Genomic DNA, 21,573 nt, shown 5'->3' with positions numbered 1-21,573 from the left:
GATTGGCACTCTAGACAGTGAGCACATGCTCAGCCATCGTGTGTCCACAGCCCCTATCTTTGAGCACATTGAAGAATTCTTCATGTCACCATACTTTTGGCTACTTTATTAGGTTCTTAATATCTACTACCCTTCTCCACCCCAATCCCTACCAAACCCCCAACACTCGGTAGGAGAGAAAGAGGGTTGCAGGAGAAGGGGTGCCATAGATGTCATTAGGCTACTTCCTACTTATTAGGGACATTGAGTTCCTTGGGGCAGAGTCAGTCTTCGTTGTCAGGGTATCTCTATCAGTCCACAAAACAGCAAAGGCAGCAGCAGGAACCAGCAGCCGGGGAGCAGCTGCTACCGCAGCCTCCTGGGGCTCTGACATTTTTATACCCTCTCAAGAGTGCCCAGAATTCCAGGCATAAACTTTGTTCAGCCGGCAGAATCACCCCTGCTAGAGCATGAAACAGACTGGAGTCAGCTGCTGCGGACAGTCTGCAGCAGCCCCCCATCCCACGCCTGGGATTAGAGTCAAAATATATTCACATAGCTGGTTGTTTAGGAAACCAAATTCTCACTACACTTGTAGACAAAAAAACAAACAAACAAAAACAGCTGTGTGCAATTCAGTCTCATCAGTCAATTAATTGTCTCCTTGGTGTAGAGTTAAAAAGGAAGGCCAAATTTTGTAGTTTTCTGTGCTTTTTGAATAAACTAGATCTAATTTATAAAACTTAGTATATGAAATTGTATAATTTATCCTTCCTATATTTGCTAAGGGAAAAACTCAAGGACACTGATACTAAAGTGGTAAAACTTGGACTGAAGAGATGGCTCAGTAGTTAAGAGCACTGACTGTTCTTATTGAAGGTCCCCAGTTCAAATCCCAGCAACCACATGGTGGCTCACAACCATCTGTAATGAGATCTGAGGTCCTCTTCTGGTGTGTCTGAAGACAGCTACAGTGTACTTACATATAATAAATAAATAAATATTGAAAAAAATAATAAAGTTGTAAAACTTTGTAAAACAAATACATTTATGTAAAAATTTTAAAAATGAACTATTCATACCTTCTCTCTGCTTTCCAGTCACATTTATTATGATGTACTTTCAGAATCTAAGTCATCTGTTCTTCCCAAATATACTTTGCTGTGTCATTTGGGTCTGGTGAACTGTTTTTCAGAAAAGCTTGTTTTCATCTCCTACCACGTATATATAACGTGTGATTGTGAGTATGATAGAGGAGTTAGCATGGCCACATACACATGGGGAGCATTTAGTAGTAGAACCCCCTTTCTACTTGACAGAATTCTCAATACTTTAAGCACACTACCCTTGATGTAACTTAAATCTAAATTGGCTTTGCTAATAAATCACATGAAAATGCAATTTAAATGTAAAAAACAAGATATTGAAGGCTATATTCAATTCATATATCTTCAGTTCTTTTGTATGTCTATTTCAAAATTTCACATTCATCTATTTGGTATGTATGTGTATTGTACACATGTGCTCACATCAGCTTGTCAGAATTAGTTCTTTCCTTTCACCATTTGTGTTTTAGAGATCAAACTCCAGTCTTCAGACTAGGTGTCCAGTGCCTTTAACCACTAAGCCGTCTCTCTGGTCTTCTTTATCAGACAGTCTCTGTGTAGCTCAGGGTGGTCTGGAACTCAAGATTCTCCTGCTTTACCCTCTTGAGTGCATGTGTACCACAATTCTCTGCTCTTTCTAATATGAAATTGTATTGTTGTTTTTCTCTCTTATAGAACTAATGGCCATTGCTTTGCCATTATAGAAGAAGATGATCAGGGAGAAACCACATTAACTTCTGGGTGTATGAAGTATGAAGGCTCTGATTTTCAATGCAAGGTGAGATCTAATTTGTAACCTATCACCAGAGTGTCTCAATCTGCCACCTGCCCCAGTAATGACACGGAGACCTTTTATTAATTATGAAAGCTTGGCCTTTGCTGGCTCATATAACTTAAATTAATCCGTTCATACTAATCTCTGTACCACCACATAGCTTGTTACCTCTTCTCAGTCTTGGCACCTGTTTCTTCCTCCATTTCTGGCTGACAAATCCCATGTCTAAATCTTTCCCAGAGTTCCTGTCTCTGCCCGGAAGTCCTGCCTATCCTCTTCTGCTTTGCTGTTCAACTCTTTATTAAACCCGCCAGAGGCGATGGAGATGTTTTCTGCTTGTGGTTTGAGGTGTGGGTCCTTAGATCCTGTTCTGCTGCTGCCATGCCTTTGCTCTACTGTCATGACTACTTTAGATCCACACACCCAAAGGAACTCATTGTTGTGTGAGTTGCTTTTGGTCATGGTCGTGGTGTTGGATCACAGCAGTCAAGAAGAACTAATACAAGGCTTCCGAACAACTACTTGAGAAGAGCAGCAGCAGAGAGGATTCCTTCAGTTTTTTCTAAATCATGTGAATTTCTTAAAAGATCCTGTCAGTATTTTTGAAAAGCAGCTCTGAATAGAACTATTTATAAATGTCACCTGTGTCAGAAAATTAGCCCAGGCTTGATAGAAAACTTGAGAGTTAGATTTATACTTGTAGTCACTGGGCAAGTGACTAAGAATCTGCTCCCTGTCTCTCTGGTACAAACAGCCCTAAGCTCTCCTCAGAATGCTTTTTAGTGTGAGAGCGAAGTTGTTCCATCCTACTCCCCAAAGGTCTTCTCCGCTTAGGGAAATCTCGGTGTCTTCAGATGCCTCTTACATAGCCATTCAATTATTACACTCTAGGGCTCCGGTGTAGTGCACAATTAAGTGTGCTGTACGTAGAGGAAATCTTTCTCTTATTCTCAGTGCAGCCACATGTATTTTAGCCAACTAAACCCTTTAACTCAGTCTCCTTCCATGCCAGCCATCCCACCCCCACCCCACTCTTCACTAGTGATGTTGGACCTTTGATATAAGTATATAGGAATGAAGTGGTTTTATAATTTGTTACATATTCATCAAATTGTAATATGTTAAGATTTGTTCAGATTTGAAAGGATTTGTCTCTTCCAGTTTTATGTCATTAACAAGTTATCAACTGTGTATGCCTTTGTAAACCACTTTTTAAACCTCAAGGAGAAGCAGTGGTTCTGAGTTATGACAGGCTCTGAGTTATGACAAGATTAACAAGAATCCTACAAACTTCTAGACTGAGTTGGTCCCAAATTTAGTATGTTAGTTTTCAAGCTTAATAATCTGTCCAAATTCATATGCTTCCTCATAAGAGCTGTGAAACTTAGGACAAGGAGCTTATTTTCTTAGGAATTTTATATATCAAACGAAATCACATAGTAAGGTCTTAGTAAATGTTAAAGTTTACCTTATCTTGCGCAGTATCCAGTAATGTCACCCCATATCCCTAGGTATACACATACTGTTGCATGGTAGGATCTTGAGCACATAGTTTTAATATCTATACTTGCTGAATTTCTTTTGTTAAGTACAGTCTAAACAGTTTCTCAAGTCCCATTTCTTCCCTTCCATAATCACCCTTCTTCTAGGGCCTGGGATGTCAGTATCTGAAAATTCTACTCAGTTCTGTGCTTAGAAATGAAAACACCAGCAAAAAGATGTGTGGATATCGAATATGTTGGCATGTTAGGTGGCTGTAGGGTTAGTTGTTTGGGGTTTGCATTTATGCATTAAAAGTATGTGCAGCAAGTCGTGTGGAAGTCAGAGGACACACGTGGAGTCTGCTCTCCTGCCCTGTGGGTACTGGGGGTCTGACTCCAGTTGCCAGACTTGACTGTAAGCTGATGCAGAGGTCATGGAGAGGTGCCGCTTACTGCTTACCAGCTTGCTTCCTGTGGCTTGCTTGCTCAGCCTGCTATGCTAGAGAACCCAGGACCACCAGCCTGGGACGGTCCCATCAATCACTAATTAAGAAAATACCTGACAGGCTGCTGACCCACAGCACAGATTTTAGGGAAGCACTTTCTTTTCTTTTAATTTTATTTATTTTTTTAATTTTTTAATTTTACTTTTTATTTTTTTAACATATATAAGAAATAATGTAATAAGTAATATTAAATAAATGTAATAAGCCACATACATGGACAAAAAAATACAAGAATCATATGATCATCTCAATGGAAGCAAAAAAAGAAGAAAAAGTTTTTGACAAGATTCAACATGCTTTTTGGGGGGGGGGGGGTCAGGACAGGGTTTCTCTGTGTAGCCCTGGTTATTGGCTGTCCTGGAACTCTGTAGACCAGGCTGGCCTCAAACTCAGAAATCCGCCTGCCTCTGCCTCCCAAGTGCTGGGATTAAAGGCATGTGCCACCGCGCCCGGCTTCAACATGCCTTCTTAATAAAAGCCCTAGAACAAGTAGGACTGTAGGAAACATATTCCAGCATAATAAAGATTATATATGACAAACTCATGGCCAATATCATCCTAAATGAGTAAAACCATTAGTAAGCCCCATTAAAATCAGGAAAGGGAGAAGAGTGCCCACTACCTCTACTGCTCATCCATAATGTGATTGAAGCATTAGCTGGAGCAGTATGGCAAGAGAAGGGATACAAGTAGGAAAATATTAAGTCAAATTATTTTCAGTTGAAGATTATATTATCTTACATCAAATGTTCCTGAGGTTCCCTCCTCTCAGATGATTTTAGTTTGAGTTGACACAAGACTATTCAGCACTATTAAGCTACTACTGATCCTCGGAGGTCATCTCTTAATCTCACTCTTGATCTTGTCTCGGTGCTAGGTGGAGGTATAGATAAACGATTCCTATGTGTTCTGTGGTCTTGCAGCCCCAGTGCTAGAGCACTGTCCTGTCTCCCTTGTGAGAGGAGTCAGTCCTCAGACCCTCACTCTATTCATTGTCATTTGGCTTCAGTGCATTCTGAGTGCTATCTTTGGCCCAAGCACATAGTGTTTACTTAAGCCAGACTCTTCCATTTCACAGCTGCCAAATATATCCTTCTCTGGGATATTGGTTAATTAATTAATTATTCGTTGTGTGTATATGTGTTTTTCCTGCGTGTATGTATGTGCACCATGAGCATGTCTGGTGCCCAGAGAAGCAAAAAGAGTGTGTCAGATCCCTTGGAACTGAAGTTACAGATTGTTAGGAACTGCCACATAGGTGCTTGGAATCAAACCTGCATCCTGGAAGAGCATCCAGTGCTCTTAACTGCTGAGGCATACATATCTTCAAGTTCCCTTCCCCTTCACTTCCATAGTGTTTTTATTCCCTACCTTAGTCTACAGATAGGTAATATGACTTGGATGGAGAGTGGAGAAGAGTGTAGGAAAGAGAAAGCTGTTACCCCAATCTAAATACAGCTTTTTATTTTTTCAACCTGATGTATCATTAATGTGTGTAAGAAAAGATGTGAGGTGAGTCTGCTATAACTTGTTTGTGGTAAAGCCACATCAGGTCTTGAAAGGCTGTCCAAGGTTTCTTTTGGCCTGTTTAAGACCCTGGAATTCACGTCATACTCACGAGAGTAAGAAATCAATTTATTGAATATTTTCTATTTGCATTTAGTTTGCTAAGTATTTGGTACATCCCATCTTGTTGCCTTGTGGTTACTCTGTAAGGCAAACATTTTATCCAGTGATTTCCAGAGGAAACTAAAGAGGAATTGGTACTCAGGGTCACGGAGTGAGTAACTGGCAAAGCTAGGTAAGATTTATGCTGATTCTTTTTCTTTTTCCCTCTTTAAATTATTAAATTACTGTCTATCTGTTGGGAAATTTTTTCTTCTCCTTAAATGAAGTCATTTGACGTGTGGCTGTCTAGTTCCCACACTCACTGTTCAAGAATCTTTTAAGTTATGCCTGTTTTTGAGGCATTATACTTAAAAGTGTCTTCATCTTCCTTCCTCACTCCTGTAAGAAGGTATGAACTCACATGACTGTCTGCATGGCTGTGGAGCATTAGTGACCATTGTCTGGTGCATAGTCTGCTTTTATTCTTATAGTCATCTCTGGTAGAGACGACAGATGAGAGAAATTGAGAATTGGGTCTTCATCTTTCATGTCTGCTATTAAGTGGGCAGTAATCCATGGTTTAGAGATCTTTCACCCAAGACTGCCAAAGATATCCATCTTTGTTTTCCTTTCATATTAATCTACTCAAGACGATCTTCATTCAGCCTTCCTGGGAATGACTGCTTGGCACCTCATTCATAGTTAGTTATGCAATCATTTTTTCTATGCTGATTTTCTCTAGGTGGATTATTGCAGAGTTTGCAACAAAAACCCTATCATATCTCTGTCCTTATGATAATTTCAAAGGGATTATTTTAAAAATCAGTTAAAATGTAGAATTTATACATTTGGACATTTCTAAATGTTACTGACTTTCCGGGTGGGATTTAAGCCATAAACTCTCAGTCACCCTTTTTAGGTAACACTTGATTATTTCCATTCTGGAAGTCTGATATTTAAAAATAATGTGGTCAATTTTTGCTTACATTCTTGCTATCTTCATGATGTACAGGCTCTTTCTATTTATATTTTAGTTCAGAATGACATTTCACACAGACAGCACTGAAATGTCAGCATGCAATTCCTTATGTCTGTTTCCATGACTGAAGTCTTTACACCTGTTCTCTGATCTTTTGGGGCATACTGTATATCTGGTTGGTGGTCTGTAGCCACCCTCTTAACCAGTACTCCTCACCCCACTTGACTAGAACCCCCCTACTTTGTAGTCTGATCTTGTCTCACCCAAATCTTATTTCTGCTGTGATTAATTTTTCATACCAGTTTATGATTCTAATAAAATACTATGTTTTCTAGCAGATAATTACCTTTTAAAGCTAAAAGTAGCTAGCTGAGTGGTACTTTAAATATACTAATGTATGAAGTAAAAAAAAATCACTAAAATTCTTCATTCCTTTATAATTTATAATTAGTATCTTTATCTACATATGATCTTAAGGAAAATTATTTTACAATCTTATTTTCAGAAAAAATTAAAATTTCAGTAAAATTTTTTTGTTATTTTTGTTGTTTGGAACTAGGTTTCTCTGTGCAGCCCTGTCTGTACTGGAACTCACTCTGTAGACCAGGCTGGCCTCAGACTCACAGAAATTCGCCTGCCTCTGCCTCTTGAGTGCTGGGACTAAAGGTGTATGGCACCATGCCCAGCTAATATTTTTTGACATGTTTGGAAATCCTTGTCTCTGAGCTATAAATTATATTTACCAATACTAAAAATATTCATACTCAATTTAATATGTCAAGCCTTTTAATTTTACCATTATTTTTCTTAAAGGATTCACCAAAAGCCCAGCTACGCAGGACAATAGAATGTTGTCGGACCAATCTGTGCAACCAGTATTTGCAGCCTACACTGCCCCCTGTTGTTATAGGTAGGTCAGCCCAGAGAAGTCCAGGCGGGATTCCCTGTAAGTTCCTGTCTGTAACAATAGCCATGCTACCTAGAATTCAGTGCTATGACTTATTTTCTCACCCTCCTTGTATGATGCAGCAGAAAGATATCCCTTATTGTTGACTTCCGTCCTCAGGTCCATTCTTTGATGGCAGCATCCGATGGCTGGTTGTGTTCATCGCCATGGCTGTCTGCATAGTCGCTATGATCATCTCCTCCAGCTGCTTTTGTTATAAGTAAGAGATTTATTTTTATACAAATATATTGCTAATTATTCTATATTAATTAGTCTTATCTTCTTTTTTTTAAACAGGTTAAAAACCAGTGACTACTGAATTCAGAAATTCAGAAACCACTAATTTATATTCTCTGGCAATAGCTTTTCAACTGTGTTATGGCCTCCCTAGGAGGAAAAATGAACTTAATTACCAATTAATATTTTGTAATGCTAATTTATTCTTTCATATTTAAGAATAGTCATCGCTTTCTTGTTTGTATAATATAGTGAGCTTTGTTATATCTGAATCTCTAAAGCGGATTCCTAGATAACATAACCACTTTTCTAGTTTAATAATTTGGGATTTTTCAGTGAAAAGGGGTTATCTATGAAACAAGTTCGTAATCTTGTAAATAAATCTATATATAAAGAATTTTACAATATGATAAAGCTGTCAAATTTAAGAACCTGGAGGAAAAGATAAATTCAATAAGTAGATTTGATACTGGGTTGCTATATAGAAAAAATAAATTTGGGACAATTTCTACACTGGTATAAATTTGAACCAGATATATTCATATGCACAGTTTTGAGATCTTTCTGAGTCTGTTTCAACTTGGAAGCAAGCAAGGAAGTAAATAAAATATGAGTAGTAGCAGCTACATAAAAACTTCAGAAATGTGTGCCGAAACAGAAAGAAACAAACAAACAAACAAACACCCACAAGTGGTTAGAAGATGGAGCAAATGAAAACTCCTGGCAGCTAATGCTGCAAGGGACTGCTTACACACATAAAAAGAGCATCTACAAATCAAAATGTGTAATTCAGCAACTAGACAAAAATGAATACAAGTTTTAAAAGAAATATGCATGGTTTTCTGAAGGTCTTTATTTTTTGAGATAGGATCTCACGCTGTAACTAACCATGGATAGCTAGCTTTGCACTCACTGTGTAGACTAGGTTGGCCTGGAACTCATGGAGATGCACACCACATCTACTTCCCAAGTACTAGAATTAAAAGTAAGTGCAGGCTCAGCTAACTTCCTTTTCCTCAGTTATTCTGCACTGTAGTTTCTGAGACAGTTTCTCTCACTAAACCTGGAGCTCACTGTTGTGGGCTAGAGGAGCTTGCCAGTAAGCCCAGGGCCCCTCCTGTCTTTGCCTCCCCAGTGCTGGGAATACATGTATACCCTAGTTTTTCATGAATCTGGTATTCAGATTCAGGTCCTTATTATGCTTGTATTTACTGACAGCCATCACCCTAGCTCCTCACATGTTTTACAGAAGATTTTTTTCTTTTTTGGTTTCTCAAGACAGGGTTTCTCAGTGTAACTGGCCTGGAACTGAGAGCCACTTGCCTCTGCCTCCTGAATTCTGGGACTAAAGGTGTGCACCAAATCACCATCCAGCTCAAAGATTTTTTTTTTTCTTTAGATAAAAATAGCAGATTGAGCAAGTCAGCCTGAGTTACAGAGTGAGATCGTGTTTCACAGCAAACAAAAATTTATTCTGAAAACAAACAAAAACCAATTTATGAGTTATGGGGTGAGACATGATAATGAGATATAGTGAACATTTAATTACTGATTTAAGAGCCTTGGCTTATTAGCCAAGCCTGTATCTAGTAAACACTGACTCCTGGAAATAGGAAACAAGGAGGTATGCATTAAGATCGCCATGCACCTGCGTGAAGAGTGTTTGGCTTCGTGACACAGGGAGGAAGAAGCATAGGTGTAGTCCATGAGATTCTCAGATGAGAACATATAGGGAGAGCCTGGGAGATGTCATCAGCTGTATTCATGGAACAGGGTACTAGAGAATAGAGAGCCTCACAGAAGACTTGAGTCTGCAGAGGACCCCATGCAGTATTCAGTATGTTCATTCAAAAAACCTTCCAAGGCTGGAGAAACATGAAATGACTGATGGAAATAGTATTGGTGCTCAGGGAAAGCTAGGAATGGTGCCTGTTAACCACCATCTGTGAGAGTGTGAAATCGTAGGTCTTGGTTAAAGTACTCAGGGCTTACCTCAGTGACAGTAAATAATTAGTGCCAGACTAAATGCGGCTGAAGTCTCACCTGAAAAACAAGACCCAACTGGTCATGGTGGTGCACACCCTTTATTTCTGGCACTCAGTAGGCAGAAGTAGGTGGATTTCCAAGTTAGAGGCCAGCTGGTCCACATAGTAAAAGCCAGTCTTTTAAAAAAAAAGAAAAAAAAAGAAAAGAAAACCTGAAGGTTTATGCTATTTCTCAGTTTTGTTCTGTGAAAAATAACACAATATTTGTAAGAATTCATCCATTATTCTCACATTCAAGTGATAGAAACCAGAGGATTAGGACTTGAGGGTCATCCTCAACTATATGACAAAAAGCTTCAGCACCAGCCTGGGCTACATAAAACAGAGAAACACAGTATTAGTTAGAATATCAAATATTCCCCATCCAACAGGTATGCTAGCCAATCAATGAACCAAATTGCAAAGTAGGAAAGTAAGACCTATAACAAGGAAAATTAAGCAATAAAAACCACCAGTTCAGACTTAATACAGTTTAAAATTGTCATGCATTATCATTAAAGTAATCATTTTGACTACTCTATGTTATCAGTAATGGGGCAGGGAGCACTATGTACCCTGTCTGTCTTGTAACTCACTCTGTAGACCAAGCTGGCCTGGAACTCAGAGACCAGCCCGCCTCTTTTTCCTCAATACTGGGATTAAAGTCTATGCCACTACTGTCAGACAGTATTAACAATAATTTAAGCAGAAACATGGTGAGACTTTTTAAGAAAGATCCAAATAAAACTTGAGGAAGTGAAATTAAAATACATCAAATAAAAGTGTGCATTAGTTAAGAACAATGACAAATCAGATCCCATTTAAGAGATGAGTGAATATGGAAACACAGCAATAGCAGCTATGCAAAACAATTTGTGTGAGCATGTATGCACGTGCCACATATGTGCCACAGTATGCATGTAGAAGTTATAGGACAATTTTAGGTCTTGGTTCTTGCCTTCCACCCTGGTGTGTGGATGTTCTGCTTGCATGTATGTCTGTGTAAGTGTTCTGGAAGGCTAGGAGGGTTGTTAGCTGCTGGGAGTTGAAGCCCATGCTCTTAATCTCTGAACCATCTCTCTAGTACCAGAGATAAAATTAAATGCAATTGGAAAATGGCAGATTATAGCTTTGGCTGGTCTAAAGGTTTCTATGTAGACCTGGCTGGCCTTGAACTCACTGAGCTCAGCTGGCCATATCTCTCCAGTGCTGGGATTAGGGCATATACAGTTTTGGTATAAAGATACAGTTTTTAAGAGTATGTGTGTTTATAGATACATACATAAGTAACTTTCTATGCTGAGTATCCTTTCAGATTTGATTTAAAAAAATTGCTAAAAGTTACAGTTTGAATACTTTTTATAACTGTAATTCCATATACATTCTTCAAGAAAGGGGATGTTTGGGGGTTTTGTTTAGCTTTGGGTTGGGGGATAGAATCTTAACTATATAGCCCAAGCTGGCCTTGAATTTAAGATCTTCTTACCTAGTGCCACCACCACTGGCCTCTGGGGCAGGAGTGTATATTGGTGTTGGTGGGGTTTGTTTTTTGTTTGTTTGGGTTTTTTTTGTTCTGTTTTTTTGTTTTTGTTCTGGGTTTGTTTTTTGTTGTATTTTGTTTTGTTTTGTTTTGTTTTGTTTTTGAGACAAGATGCCACTTCATATCACTTCTTATCCAGGCCCGGCCTGAGCTGCCCTAAACTCCATTCCTCCTGCTTCCTGCCTCCCAGCTGTGGGGTTACAGATGTATGTCACCACACACACTATGCTATTTATGTGTATGTGTAAATATATACATACATACATACTCACTTGCTAATAGACCATGACCATCTCTTCATGTGAGTATGACACACAGCATGCTATCATAAGTTCTATTTCTACTGGACTGTAATAGAATTTTTACCTGTGGTGAAGATTGATTAGGCTACAATTCTCCCTGGAGTTCAGGGTATCACAGTGGTCCAGTTTTAAAGTAGATTGTTTTCTGATTTTTTTAAAGGCATTATTGTAAGAGTATCTCAAGCAGGGGTCGTTACAACCGTGATTTGGAACAGGATGAAGCATTTATTCCAGTAGGAGAATCATTGAAAGACCTGATTGATCAGTCCCAAAGCTCTGGGAGTGGATCTGGATTGCCTTTATTGGTAAGCTCAAAGCATCTTACAAGTACAAAGCTTGTGTTGATAAGGATGTGACGTTGTTGCTAAGTGGGAATCTTAGATATTGCAGATTAGGAAATAATAGATAATTTTTTTCTCAAGATAAAGTTAGTTTAAAATGTGAGCCAAGGAAAATAGGATAGGCAAGATAAAGCCATAAGTAAAAAGTCTAACAGTTACATAAAATGTTAGGGTATGAAGTCCTGTGTAAGATACGCAGGTAAGCTACATATTTGCATAAGCTTTTTTTCTCCCTTCTATTTTAATGCTGAAGTTTGAGCCAAGAACTCAAGAAGGCCAAGCAAGCATTCTGCCAATAAACTACATCCTTGACACTTGGTATTTTGAGACAAGGTCTTGTAGAATTCAGGTTGTCCTTGAACTTGAGATTCTGCTGTCTCTGATTTGGCTTCCTTAAACGCTAGGGTTACAGTCATGAGCCACCAGGGCCAGCTGGGGGCTCTAAGTATTTTGTAACCCACTAAGCAAAAAAAAAAAAAAAACAACGAGAGTAAGATTCCTTCTATCTTTAAGGTTAAACTAATTGGCTAAGGAAAGTACACCTTTTAGGTCTAAAAGGGGGTTCAGAGGAATTTTAATGGGTGAACGGGTGGGTGGGTGGGTACAAGGATGGAGATGATCAGCTCCTGAGAACAGCACTCTGAGGCAACTCTTCTCGTCACAACACTACATTTCCAGGTAGGTTTTTAACTGTTTAATAGCACTACTTGAAAGTAAATGAAGAATCATCTAAAAGTAATATGTGATAGAATTGACCAGGTGAGAATAGAGCTATCTTTGAATGTACATAGTATGATTATGTGAAAAAAAAAAAAAATGCTAGAGTTGCCATACATAAATGTACTGCAACCAAGGCTTAATCAGTTATGCATAGTACAAAGTCATTTCAGTTTTACTGAATTTATATTCATTCTGAAAATTTAAACTTAAGAAGTAGTATTATTTAAAATAGTACCAAAAACATGAAATATTTTAGAAATAGTCTTAGCAAATATGTACATTGTAAAATTTGTACATTGAAAATTATTAATTGGGCTAGAAAGATGGCTTAGTGGCTAAGAGCACCACTGCTTTTCCAGAGGTCCTGAGTTCAGTTTCTAGCAACCACATGGTGGCTCACAACCATCTGTAATGGAGTCCGATGTCCTCTCCTGGTGCGTGGGAAGAGAGTGACAGTGTACTCACATATATAAAGTAAATAAACCTCTTTTTTAAAAGGAAAATTAATTGCTAAAATTAATGGAGACCTAAATAGATGGAACTGTTTTAGTCTGTTTATGAATTCAAGGCAGTACTATTACAGTATCAGGTAGCCTCACATTGGAGCATTGTTTCATTTCAATCCAAAAAGAAATCAGATCTTTATAGAAATAGACGAACACATTTATTATGAGCTAAAGTTGTTTAAAAATTGGACACAGGACTGACTGTATGGCTTCTGGACTTACTTTAAAGCTACTCTGGTTAGTGTTGCATGTACAGTGGATAGAACATAGCCGAGAAAGGGAAACTTAGACACAAATTTATGTGTATGGGTATTTTTTTGCCTGTATGTATCTATTCGTGTACCAGTTAGGTACCTGGTACTCACAAAGGCCAGAAGAGGGTGTCCTATCACCTGGATGAAGAGTTACAGATTGTGGTGAGCTATCCTTAGGTGCTGAGAATTGAACCTGAACTCTTTAGAAGAACAGCCAAGTACTCTTAACCACTGAGCTGTCTCTCTAGCCCAATCAATTGGTTTTATTGTTTGGAGTTCTTTTTTTGAGACAGGGTCTCTCTGTGTAGACATGTCTTGCCTTGAATTCATAGAGCTTTGCCTGCATCTGCCCTGGAGTGTCCAGACTAAAGGTGTGCACTCTACCTACTGCTTAATTGACTTTAAAAAAATTTATTATAAAAGGTTATGTTAGGCCATTGTTTTAAAGTATTGAAGTAAGTCAGTGTTGAATAGATTATTAAGCAGATAATGTGGGATAAAAATACCTCAGGTATTCACTTGCTAAAGTAAATACTTTTTCTGTACCTCACTCAGTATATAAAACTAAGTTGAAATGGGGGTAGACTTAAATGTAAAAGTTAAACTAGAAAAACCTCCAAAAGAATTTTTAAGAAAAGTCATTGTGACTTATTACATAAAAAGCATTCACAGCACTCATGAGGCAGAAGCAGGCAGATCTTTGTGATTTCAAAGACAGCCAGAGCTATAGATAGAGACACCCTGCTTCAAAACGACGACAAAAAAGAACAAAAACTAAAAGATGAGTCCGGGGCTGGTGAAATAGATCTAATAAGTATATAGCCTATACAAAGACAATTGACAGCTCCATCATAAGATGGGCATCTCCATATTTTTGACTGGACAGAAGATTTGAATAAAAGAGTAAGAGTGACACATGAGCTCGTCTGTACCATCCAGGGCGTGAGATCAAGTGCACCAAGGCACTGAGAATACTGGAGACTTCATACTTAGCTGTCACGTGCAAAGTGACAAAGGTTGACTAACAAGTTAAGTGTGTACTTTCTATTTTATATTTATTTAGTTTGATTTTTTTTTTTTTTTTTTTTTTTGAGACAGTTTCTTTGTGTAGCCCTGGCCTGGAACTGCTTTATAGGCCAGATTAGCCTCAAACTCAGAGATCTGCTGGCCTCTGCCTCCCAAGTGCTGAGATTAAAGGTGTGTGCAGTGCTTGCTTTGTATACAGTAAAACAGTTCTGCCATTTACCCTAGGAATGGAAAACTGTATTTACCCAAAAGACCTGAAGGTCCATAGTAAATATAGTCTAATAAATAAATAAATTAGAAATAGCCCACCAATTTGGCAAATGGTTAAACAAATTATAATACATTCATCAATGTTTAGAAACAAATCAATAACAGTAGAGATGATTTCAAAGGTACTTTATGCTTGGGGGGGGAAAGCCAGATACAGAAAACTACATAGTTTATCTATTTATACTACTCTAAGAAATATAAAACTGTAGGGATAAAATGGATAAGTAGTGTCAGCAAAGCAGGAGGGAATTAATAATGAAAGTAGAAATTGTTTTAGGAAGTGGAAATATTAAATCTTAAGTGAGATTTGGGTAATTAGATGACTAGGCATTTAACAGAATATACTGTTCAGTCTTAAAAAGGGATACATTTTATTGTATATATAAATTATATTTGAATAATCCTGGCTTTAAAACATTACAGAGTCTATGCTAAGTGATGCATGATGTAAAGCTAGTTCAGCTTTGCATAGCTCCAACCTCAGATATAGCATTCTTTTTTCATTTAAAATTACTAATAGTCTGAAAATGAATGATGAAAAATATACTTCAGGTATTATTCCCAATAACTACCTGTATTCTGAGCCAGAAATAGAATTTAAGTGAAGTGGTATACAAAAAACAAAATTGTAATTCTGACAAGTCAAGTACAGCCAAGGAGTGAGAAGGGGAGGGGGAGAACGAGAATGAATGAGTAAAGATGTTTGAGCTAGACAAACGGCCTCTACAGAAAATGAGGACTGCAGCGAGATCCATGAGGAATAAACAAGTGTGTCACAGACAGGTGGCATGGAGCTTCAGAATCCGCTTGGAGGTTCATCAGGGAAGCCAGCTGCCTCCATACCCTCCTCTATCTGGGGAAGGTTCAAGAAGGATAAATGTTTGGACATCCAGCTCAGCTGAATTGACCCTGGCAATTAACCTGGTGATAGATGTCATAGCCAGATCGCCTCACCATCAAACTATTGTAAGAGCCAGAAGTGGTGGATGCCTCCAAGAAAACCACATCTTCCAGACACAGTAGGAGTGATATACGTATGAATTCAGAAACTGACCCCAGGCACAGCTGAGACAAAACCTCAGCACAGAGGAAAGAAAACATATCTCACCCCTAACCGAAAAAGACCTGGGAGGAGTTTGAGGAGGAAAAAGAAAGATCAAAATATATTCTATAAAAAATTAAATTTAAAAAATGTTGAAGAGAGTGTAGGTAAGTAGTAAAGACGGGCTATGTCAGATCAGCTAGGATCTTAGAGGCTGAGTTGAGAGGTTTTAATTATCATTTAGATTTTGCTGCATAGTAAATCACCCTTAACTCAGGCTTAAAGCCAAAAACATTTATTATTTCTCATGATTATGAGTCTGTTAGGAAGTTTGTTAAGCTACATAGCTAGTTCATGGGGTTGACAGTTGATATGGTGCTTCATGAGAGAAGAGAAAGGCAGGTTATGGTACAGAGTCTGTGAGGACTACTTGTTACACATTTGCTACTCTGCAGCCCAAAAGAAGTCAACCAAAACCCAAGAGTGTGGGCAAGCAGAGTTCTCAAGGGTGGCCGACTAACCTATGTGTGGTTCCAGAATTCATGTTCATTGCTGCTTTTACATACCGTAGACATTGGAGCTATTTGGCTATGCCAGGCTTTTAATGGTATGGCCTTAATAGATTCTTTCATAAAGTGGTCAAACCTATGTACTTTGTTTTCTGTATAGGTTCAGCGAACTATTGCCAAACAGATTCAGATGGTTCGGCAGGTTGGTAAAGGCCGTTATGGAGAAGTATGGATGGGTAAATGGCGTGGTGAAAAAGTGGCTGTCAAAGTGTTTTTTACCACTGAAGAAGCTAGCTGGTTTAGAGAAACAGAAATCTACCAGACGGTGTTAATGCGTCATGAAAATATACTTGGTGAGTGTCTTACGTTTTGGTAAGGTCCTCACTCTGGCGAGGTTCTCAGGGTATGCAGGATAGCCTGCTGTGTGTGTATGGATTCAAATGTTTGTGTAGCTAAAAGAAATCTATTAGACTTCACAGTGAACTACAACTCTTTCCTGGATGCCAAGAAAGCATCTTACTATTCTAAACAACGTTGAGTTTCAAAAGGATAGTAAAAGCTGCTTTATTGAACTCATGTGATAATGGGAGCCAAGTGTTTTGCAGAGAACTTAAGTACCGTTCTTGGGTAGTTGTAACTGCATGGACCTTTTTCCTTTCGTCATTAGAAATCTCAATGTGGGGGCTGGAGAGATGGCTCAGAGATTAAGAGCACTGACCGCTCTTCCAAAGGTCCTGAGTTCAAATCCCAGCAACCACATGGTGGCTCACAACCACCTGTAATGAGATCTGATGCCCTCTTCTGGCGTGTCTGAAGACAGCTACAGTGTACTTACATATAATATATGAATAAATCTTTAAAAAAAAGAAAAAGAAAAAAGAAAATCTCAATGTGTGACTTTATTGTATTTTTATACCCAATACATGTTCCTCTTACCACCTCATTATATGGGAGTGACATAGTGTAGGTATCTGATAAGTGGAGTGTAAGTAGATCTAGCTTTTCTGAGTTTTCTTTTCAGCTGCTATTTCATTATCTCTTAATTTGTAAAGTGCATTGCCTATTGCCATGTACAGACATTTATATTCATTTCCTGTTGCTACTATAAAAATTATCATAAACTGGGTGGTTTAAAAACATCAGAAGTATGAGTGGGTGTGTTGGTACACACCTTTAGTCCTAGCACTCGGGTGGATCTCTAAGTTCAGAGATAACCTGTTCTCCAGAGTGAGTTCCAGGATTCCCATCAGTACACATGAAACAAAAAGCAAAAATGTGTCTGGGATGGATGGAGGGAGGGAGGGGGAAAGAGAGAACGAATTGAGATGGGAAGATGGTTTACTTGTTGAAGTAGGTTGCCTAGTTGGTCAAAACCTAAGTTTAGAATGTATGTAAAGAGTGAAGTTGATGGTGAGATATGGAAGATTGGAGATAGGTAGAATCCTGGAGCTCTGACCAGTAGTCTAGCCTACCTGGCAAAGTTCCAGGCCAGTGAGACACTTGGGTCTCCAGGCATGTGAAGCAGCAGAGGAGCCACACCTTAGGTTGTCCCCTGACCTCCACGTCTACTCACACTCCCATGTGTACATGAACCTTTGCATACATAAAAGGAGATCACTCCTCAGGTTTAGGGTCCAGAATTTTAAAATGAAGCTGTTGGCAGTGTCATGCCCTTTCTGCAGGTTTCTTCCTGGCTATAGGGGTCGTTAGTGTTCTTTGACCTACAGACGGCCCTCCTCTCAGTATTTCATACAACCTTTTGACCACATTCCCATCATACAGAGGGACACTGATGAGGGAATTTGTGCCCAGTCTTATGCATGGGTTCATAAAAATGTAATTTTATCTACAAAGATTCTTTTTCTGGTGTAACTTAAAATATCTATTTTTCAACTTGCAATTGAAAGCTTTTATTTTGAGGATTCAGGAGTGGGTTTTTGGGGTTTTTTTCCCTTATAATTAGACAGTCTTACTCTGTAGCTCTGGCAGCCTCAACTTGTGCAGTCCTCCTGCCTCTGTCTCCTGAGTACTGGGGTTACAAGCTTGTGCCAGCACTCCCTGGTAAAGAACCTTTTCAAGAGTGAATCATGTAGGTAAATAGCACTTGCAGGATATTATATAATATATGATTTTTTTTTCTTAGTCATATTATTATCACTGTTGTGATTAATGTTAGGATTATCATAAATCAGCTGTATGTGGTACACATGCTTATAATCAATCTCAGCACTGAAGAGGCTGAGTCAGAATGACCACAAGTTTGAATACAGCCTGGACTACATAACAAAACCCTGTCTTTAAAAAATACTGTAAATTGGGACTGGAAAGATGGCTCAGTGGTTAAGAGCACATACTGTCCTCACAGAGGGCCTGAGTTTGATTCCTAGCACTCATATTAGGCAGCTCACAACGGCCTGTAACTCCAGCTCTAAGGGATTCAACACCCCTCTGATCTACTTCACGCACACGCACACATACACACACACACACACACACACACACACACACACAAATTAAAAATCCTATACATGTATTGTAAACCTGTAGTGATGTGTATAAATTATAGGAAATGAGTTCTTGGTGCTACTTTGAAAACATTTTGCTAGTCAAATTAGGATAATATTTTGTATACATAGTTCATTCCCAGTATCCTAATGTGCGTCTGTAACTGCCTAGTGTCTCTGGAAACAACTAACCTTTTAAACTCATTAACTAAACAGGTTTTATAGCTGCAGACATTAAAGGCACTGGTTCCTGGACTCAGCTGTATTTGATTACTGATTACCATGAAAATGGATCTCTCTATGACTTCCTGAAATGTGCCACACTAGACACCAGAGCCCTACTCAAGTTAGCTTATTCTGCTGCCTGTGGTCTATGCCACCTCCACACAGAAATCTATGGTACCCAAGGAAAGCCTGCAATTGCTCATCGAGACCTGAAGAGCAAAAACATCCTTATTAAGAAAAATGGAAGTTGCTGTATTGCTGACCTGGGCCTAGCTGTTAAATTCAACAGGTAAATGGTTCTTTGTCCATTGTTCAGAAATTATTTTGTTATCTAACAGGTATTCAGGGTTGTTTGTTTCTTTTTCTTTTTACAAAACTGCATTTTACTATACTTTTCTGAGGATTATTAAAGATTGAACCCAGGGTCTTATGTCTGCTAAGCACACACTCTATTACTAAATGGCATTTCCAGCCTCTACATAATAATGATTTCCTTTTATTTTATGCTTTTATTTTAGTTTACCTTTACTTGCTTTTTGCAGATATAGTTGTCCATGTTAAATATAAAATAACCTGTAACCTAAATAATGAGCATTAAGTTTGCTTCCATTTCATGTGTATTTTTTAAAAAGTTATAAAGCTGCTTAGTGGTAGCACACACCTTTACTCCTAGCATTTGGGAGGCACAAGCAGGTGAATCTGTGAGTTCCAGGATAGCCTGATCTACATAGTAAGTTCTAGGACAGCCAGAGTTATACAGTGAAATGCTGCCTCAAAAAAAAAAAAAAAAAACAAAAAAAAACAAAAAAAAACAAAGCAAAAACACCACAACAAAAATAGTTATCATGAACATTATTGGATTTTATACATATTACTCTGTTCTTGAGCACTTGCATAAATATTTTTGATTGGGGTTCAGGAGTCGTCCCATAAACCACATGCATGAACACTGATCTCAGTCAGACAGGGATAGTTTATTGAGTGCACACCCCAAGACTAATCGGTCACAGTTCAGAGCTGAAGCTAAGACCCCTAATACTTCTCAGAGTCAGCTTTTAAAGGCTAAAACAATGACCACAATGAGCTCATATGCAGGTGCTGGAAGCACTGCCCTATGGTCAGCCCTGACTCAAGGTATTCTAGATATAAGAGTTTATATTAACCTTTAATTTAATGGGTCCTAAGTGAAGCTTATGGTTGTGGAATTTCTTTTTTTTTTAATAATTTATTTGATTTTATGTGCATTGTTATGAGGCTGTCAGATCCCTTAGAACTGAAGTTACAGACAGTTGTAAGTTGCCATGTGGTACTGGGAATTGAATCTGGGTCCTTTGGAAGAGCAGTTTTCTTAACCTCTGAGCCATCTCTCCAACCGCCCTGGAATTTCTTAAGATTAGCAAACCTCATAACATCTAGACTATAACAGAGTATGTGGTCAGCATGACACTGCTCTCAGTCAAGTTTCTTTTCTACATCAGTGACTGGCAGGCATAGCAACAATATGAAACAGCTGGCAGACATGGAGCAAACTGGCTACCAATGGACAAGCCTCATCAATTTTTATTCATAATAGATTTCTAGATAAAGGAGGCTACTGGAAGAGTTTCCATATATTAACTTAATGGCATATTGTGTATATATACTGCTTCTGAACAGTATTTTGTGTGAATTTACACTCCTGTAAATAGGGAAAATAATTAGGTACTTTCTTTTAATGTCAGTTTTCTAAAACAATTTCAACTATAAAAATTTCAAGTGACTGTTGAGGTAGTTAAAATGTATTTAAGAATGGAGCAGTTGTTTCACATTTCAGAATTAAACATTTAAGACCAAAAGGTAAAAATATTAGTTTACTGGTTGAGAGACTGGAGAGATGACTTTGCAGGTCAGAGCACTTACTGCTCTTGCAAGGACCTGAGGTCAGCTCCTAGCATCTACATCAAGCTTCTCAAAGCTTCCAGGGGATCTGGCCTTCATAGACAGCTGCAGTCACTTGGTGCATATGAACTCATGATAGGGAACTCGGTGGACCAGGCTGACCTTGAATTCAGAGGTTCTCTTGCCTCAGCCTGTGGTGGGATTAAAAGCATGTGCCACCATGCCACCACACCTAGCTTTGTGTGTGTGTGTGTGGCAGTAGTAGTAGTAATTATAATTGTATAGACCATCTCAACCTATCTTCTTGGTCATTAACACTGTTCTTTTTATTGTTTTGAGGGAGAGTTGTTATAAAATAAATTCTAAGTTTTCGTTTCTCAGCCCTGGCTTCCAGAGTGCCAACTCTGAGACTAATTATTTATTATTAAATGCCATAAGCTTTGGCGAATTTCCTGACTAGCCCATAACTTATTTCGCCCATTCAAACTATTCTGTCTACCACTTGGTCAGTTACCTCTCCTTCAGTCCTGGCCTGCTTCTTTCTTCACTCTCTCCCTCAGTGTCTAGTTCAAATCTCCCTTGTGCCTCTCTTAAGTCTCCTTTTATTCTCTCACTATTTCCCTGAATCCTCCCTCTTCCTGCCAGTATCCCACCTATTTCCTACAAAAGCTCACTGGCCATCAGCTTTTTTATTGACAGGTTGCTTATAAGAGATTGTCTCGCCGGGCGTGGTGGTGCACACCTTTAATCCCAGCACTCAGGAGGCAGAGGCAGGTGGATTTCTGAGTTCAAGGCCATCCTGGTCTACAAAGTGA

At 38.6% G+C, this 21,573-nt stretch overlaps 1 protein-coding gene across 2 annotated transcripts in view; it reads left to right on the top strand.

Annotated features, from left to right (window-relative positions):
- Positions 1 to 21,573, top strand: part of Bmpr1a (bone morphogenetic protein receptor type 1A) — a 96,149-nt gene that overhangs the window by 64,342 nt on the left and 10,234 nt on the right. For both annotated transcript variants that reach the window (XM_021203291.2, XM_029541393.1), the window contains exons 5-10: positions 1,761 to 1,863; positions 7,248 to 7,344; positions 7,501 to 7,600; positions 11,644 to 11,788; positions 16,312 to 16,504; positions 18,872 to 19,169. In XM_021203291.2, the coding sequence (XP_021058950.1) occupies positions 1,761 to 1,863; positions 7,248 to 7,344; positions 7,501 to 7,600; positions 11,644 to 11,788; positions 16,312 to 16,504; positions 18,872 to 19,169 (936 nt within the window). The remainder of the gene's footprint in view (positions 1 to 1,760; positions 1,864 to 7,247; positions 7,345 to 7,500; positions 7,601 to 11,643; positions 11,789 to 16,311; positions 16,505 to 18,871; positions 19,170 to 21,573) is intronic.

The sequence above is a fragment of the Mus pahari genome, chromosome 8 (assembly GCF_900095145.1).
Source record: "Mus pahari chromosome 8, PAHARI_EIJ_v1.1, whole genome shotgun sequence".
In the NCBI taxonomy this organism is placed as follows: domain Eukaryota; kingdom Metazoa; phylum Chordata; class Mammalia; order Rodentia; family Muridae; genus Mus; species Mus pahari.
The sequence above is the reverse complement of the archived record's forward strand: the minus strand, read 5'-3'. Positions and strand labels throughout refer to the sequence as shown.